This window comes from Rhagoletis pomonella, unplaced genomic scaffold, assembly GCF_013731165.1.
Source record: "Rhagoletis pomonella isolate Grant_MI unplaced genomic scaffold, Rhpom_1.0 Rhpom_scaffold_00002, whole genome shotgun sequence".
NCBI lineage: Eukaryota > Metazoa > Arthropoda > Insecta > Diptera > Tephritidae > Rhagoletis > Rhagoletis pomonella.
In genome coordinates, this window is record NW_023458556.1 from 55,316,263 (window position 1) to 55,321,501 (window position 5,239).

The window sequence follows — 5,239 nt, forward strand, 5'->3', positions numbered from 1 at the left end:
CACCTTTACCACAAATGCATTTTGTGCATTGCAGAAGTTATTTTTTTTTTTTTTCAAATCAATCAGGCAACCAGCATCAACCAGTACTATCCATCTCTCTCTAGGAAGTTGTTACCTACGTTACTTCTGATGCGGTGGCAACCAACTGTGGGAATAAAGATATAAATAAGTATATAGCAATTGACAAAATGTCAACCAACGCCTCGTCCATGCAGTGCGGTTTAAGTTAAGCCGCTTTGGAATGTCAATGCGACAGTCAGTTAGCTACAAAAATATACTTTTTAATGTAGCTAAGTATGGACGTATGTACTACGTATTTTCCGAAGTATTTAATACTACTTCAGCAATTGCTGCTTACACATTTTAACAGCTGTTTTTCCCCCTTTTTTTTGGTGAAAACTTTTTGCCGTAACTAGAATATAGCACAGTTTCTATAGAAATGTTTAAATTTATTTCTCTTGCTTTTGTCGCTTCTTTAGAGAATATGTGAATTGATTTTGCTATGTATATACTAGGGCATTCAATCCCGAAGCATTTTAACAATCACGGGATTTCGGGATGCAAAAAATTCTAATCCCGAGATCCCGGCATTTTTCGGGATTTCAACTTTGGCATAACGCACCTTAGTAAAAGAGTCTGTAATTTAATGTCTAAATATTTTTATAGTATTCCTAAATATCTATATAATATTGTAAAAGCCGCTTACTAATTTTTTCAGAAATTCACTTTCCACAATGTGTTTTCAATTGCTACCAGATTGATGGTTTTTTCAAGGTTCTTGTACAAAATGTTTGAACAAGTACAGTTATTTAGGCAGATTCTGAAATTTACGCCCGAGTGCAAATGGCTCAAGTTCACTGTGAATAAAAATTTTGGTGGTCTGTATATCTCTTTTTTCATGTCAAATCAATTAATTTTTTCGTTTTCGACATCTTTTTTATTCCGTAAATGACTCAAATAAAAATCTCGGGATACCGGAGCTGTAATCCCGGGATTTCGGGACATAGAAAAAATGTCCGGGATTGAATACCCTAGTATATACATATGTGTGCCACGCAACTTGTTCCTCAAGCTCCTTTGTGCTGCTTGGTTGTGCGCTTTCAAGCATAAGCATGTGGGTGTGTGTTTGTTCGTGCAGAATTTGTATTTATTTGTTCAATAAATGTCAACGTGTTTTTGGCATTTACTTTATACAATTTCGTACACTGCATTCACTTCTGAAAAATCCCGATTCCTTTAGTCCAGTCCACTTTTTGATTGAATCTTATTGACATTTGAAGCTGTTAGTTTTTAAACGATGTAACGTTATTCGTGTGAGAGGGAGGAGGTCGAGTTAAAATGATGCCCTGCAACTTGTAGCAGTACCAATTTTCCGGTTCTCGGAATTTTCTGATAAATGATTTAAAATATAGATTTCGGTTTGAAATATGCAATTTTTTTGTAATTTTTGAGGTGGCTTTTGCGCAAAAATACTGTGGATGGCCTAACATGAGATTAATTTTTCTTTGCGAAAATGCTAATTTCACCCATTTTGAAATGGCCCATCGAATGGCTGTAGATGGGGGGCAGGGAGGAGAAGGGTGGCTTTTCTTAAATTTTATACCACGGCCATTTTAATGAGTGTAGTTTTAGGTGACACACCCCTTCTCCCTTCGCTCTCCAACAAAACATCATTGTACAAATAACCGAACATTTCCCACGCTTAAAATTAAATCCTCTGATGTATTGTTTGATTGCTATAAATATGGCAAGGTAGCTCACAATTTTGTAAAATTTATGAAACTTAAAATATTTATTTTTTTGTCAAAAATTTTGAAATGAAACCATGATTCGTGATTATTATTATTATTATTATTGAATCATGAAATGAAACTAGCTTCTTTTTTTATCATGGTTTTATGCACTGTGGGTTTTATAGTTGATTCTGTTGGATATTTTTTCTGTACTGCCGAAGGATTAATGCCAACGCTTTCTAGATCGATTCAAAAAGCAAATGGTGGTATTTTTTTAAACAGCCCACTGTTTCTCATTCTTTAAATTTATATACACTTTTGTTTCTATAAAAGAATTATTTTTGCAAAATGGTTCAGAGCCGTTGAAGTCGCCAGCAGCTAGCTCAGCCTAGCATCACATAAAATTTTTAAATAAACCTCAAATAAAAACATCCAAACTGCTTTTAATAAAAACAATGTCTTTTGTTCCTTTATTGCATTCCAATAAAAAGCTTCAGCCAAATTTCCAAACTACTTTTTCTTCTTCTGTTTGCCATCATCGTCGTCATCTTCACCACTCTTTAACGAACAAGGCGGACATGAGTGAAGGTAGCCGCCTTCTGCCATACGCATGAAGGACTTCTCTGCATCATAGTTGCTTAAATGACCAAAATATAGAAAAACGAACTATTATTTACCAAATATTTAAATGCAAAATTTTCGAAAACACTGGCTCTGCTAACCTATAAAAATTGCGATACTTCTTTTTTTTCGGCTTGTTGTGCAGCAAATTGAATGTGAACGCGACAAATAAGGCAGATGCGACTGCAACAGTTACATTCCGTAGCGCCATTTGACGATGGTTGTGAAAAAGCTGCGGTGGCAGCTTACATGGAGGCTTCATTTTTTGCTTGTTCAAAGTGGACGACATCACTTGCTGTGCGTTTCGGGAAACTGCAAGCTAAAGATGCAAATGTGAACTGTGAAATCTGAAAGGAAAATTAAATTCAAAAGATTGTGACAAAAGGCAATCAATACATACCACACACTTGTGTTGCGGGCCAATCTAGTCCGGCTTGTTGCCAATTTAATTAGACTCGCGATGTTTTAAACAAAAAAATCTGTAAATGAAATAAATTTGTTGAAGTTTCGTTTTTTGACTTTTGGGTTGATCAAATTCATGATTCAAAAAAAAAAAAAATTCCCTTAAATGCCGAAATGTATTTGTCGATATTCGTGGAGACCTCTTGATTCTGCCAAGTCGCTGTAAAGTAAAGCGTTCAATGAGCCAACGAAGGTATTTAGGTATTGTACTCCACGACACAATCCTGGTGTCTCCGAATGAGATTTTGACGCAATATAACATTGCCAAACCGCATCCATAGGCCCAATCGTCACACGACAGCTCGGTTTAGTCAATGGCGCGATGTAATTGCACACTTAAAAGGTGTACGCACGAGGCGAATGTTGGCTGGCGACCAACTTTATTGAAAGCGATTAGCTGAAAGTAGAATGCAAAGTTGAACAATACAAACGCCTTTTTATGGCGAATATTTTAATATTTTTTTATATTTTGATATTTTTAGTCATTCAAATTTTTTTTCGTGCAACCCGGCGGGAGTTGAACGCAAAAGTTGCCTGAAAAATCGCCTCGTGCGAAAGCCCCATTACGCCACTTCTCATTTGACGATGTAGATCACGTTCCCTATCTCAGTCGTTCAGTAGCTGCGTGCTCTGAGTTCGTCCGGCACCAATCGCCAACTGCGGCTGTGCAAGCCAGTGTTGAATATTTTCCCCAGAACATAAAAAGTGCGACATCAAAGAATTCGAAACAATCGAGCCATAACCGCGAAAGAAACGTAAGCTCCAAATTTTTTTATTTGCCGTTTTTTTGTTTAATAAATATTGCATATTTTCCGCAAACAAATAGCTTCTTCATGTCCATCAACTGGCAAACAAATACAACAAAAAAAAAGCTGAAAGTGGACCGTCCATTCTCGAGTTATGCGCCATCTGACGTACGCAAGTTTGGTATAAACATAGAAATATTTATTTTTAATAACAATAGGGGGTTATATTCGATGTAAATAAGCTTGTTTAAATTAAATAATTAAATCAAATTCGTTTTTGTTTTAAAATACCACCATTCACTATTATCCACACGTTTTTATAGAATTTAGCTCCCATTTTAGGAAGTGTGATTGAATTCTTCCCCTTTTTCTTCTGCTTCCAAAAACCATCCCTGTGGGTGGGAGTGCCAAATTTTAGAAAAAAGCTACTTACAAAACCTTTAATAATTGAATCATGGATCAAATTACAAAAGAGTTTGTGACAAGTTCTCTGATCGTTGTATGTAATCCCAGCAAGACAATTGTATCTAACGAACCTATTTAAGCAATTTAGGTACATGCACACATTCGAAGAAATATAACAATATTTCAATATTTTACAAGTTTAGATACTAATTTCGAATTTGGCCCAACGAATTTATAGCTATTTCCTTATTAGTTACTGGTGACAGGACTAATACATTAACATAATCAGCCTTATCATGAAATTCATTTTTCCCGAACCGGTTCACTTTTCACCATGGGCGGAATAAAAATTTTCGGGTGCATTTTTTTTTCCGGCGAAACTGAGGATAAAGTAGATTAATGACAGAGATCTATGAAATTTACAGATATTAAAAATAATGGTGCTGCTACCTAGTGTTTTAAACTATTGTTCGAACCGTTCTATAAATCTCAGGTTATACTCATGAAAATGGGAAAGGGTGGTAAAAGTCAGGTTAAAATTAAAAATTTATTTGTCGAAAGTACCTTGTGTAAAGCGAATCCGGGTGGAAGCGATACTGGTACTCAGAGATTCTGCACCTGCAACATTATCGACCACAAGCCTTTTACGGGTACACAGTCGACTGCCTGTACGCAAAAGCGTTCCACGTCCTTGTGGCTCAGGGACCAAAAAAGCAGTCCGAGCAGCAGTCAGAGCGAAGCGAGATAAAAGGGCCGCAAAGTGGATCCAAATCAAGGAAAAGCGGAAAAAATTCAAAATCTCGCAAACGGTTAGCCCAAAAAAGCTGAAAATTGGTAGAATGAAAGTTCACGGACCATGTGATAAGAAACTTAGAAAAAAAGGCCGAAAAAATGGCTGCCCAAGATTTCCAAAAAGGGCTATATGCATTTTGTTCACAATTTTGTATTCACCATCTTGAATTTCTTTAATCTGACTATGGATTTGTAATTAACGTCGTCGGAAACACCTGAAAACCGATTCTTGTCAAATCGTTTGGAAATGGTGCATGGTAATCTTTATAGAGATTGCACGAAGTTTTTGAGGCTATAAGGACATTTAAAGTCCTGAAGCAGTCAAAAATGCAGCTTTAAGCAGCTGATTTGACTTTTATCAAGTTGTAAAGAGTGTATACAATACTGAAATATTGTTCTCTGTTTGGAGAAATTTGGAGCATTTTTTTAGGCAAAAGGTCGGCGCGCCTTTATAAGGAAGCCATTATCTCTCTCGGGGAG

The 5,239-nt window shown here is 36.3% G+C and overlaps 1 protein-coding gene across 1 annotated transcript; it reads right to left on the minus strand.

The window, feature by feature from the left end:
- Window positions 1–2,235: 2,235 nt before the first annotated feature.
- Window positions 2,236–2,687, minus strand: LOC118734689. The gene is made up of 2 exons (XM_036464397.1): window positions 2,456–2,687; window positions 2,236–2,370 (listed from the first exon to the last, which is right to left on the minus strand). Exons 1-2 carry the CDS (start codon window positions 2,641–2,643, stop codon window positions 2,244–2,246), a joined length of 315 nt encoding a protein of 104 aa, XP_036320290.1. The 5' UTR covers window positions 2,644–2,687; the 3' UTR covers window positions 2,236–2,243.
- Between the last annotated feature and the right edge of the window lie 2,552 nt (window positions 2,688–5,239).

Excerpts from the sequence above, each read along its gene's own strand:
- LOC118734689 (XM_036464397.1), bottom strand. The coding sequence starts at position 2,643 with ATGTCGTCCACTTTGAACAAGCAAAAAATGAAGCCTCCATGTAAGCTG. Across the intron at positions 2,371-2,455 it reads AAGTATCGCAATTTTTATAG|CAACTATGATGCAGAGAAGT; the intron begins GTTAGCAGAGCC and ends TGGTCATTTAAG.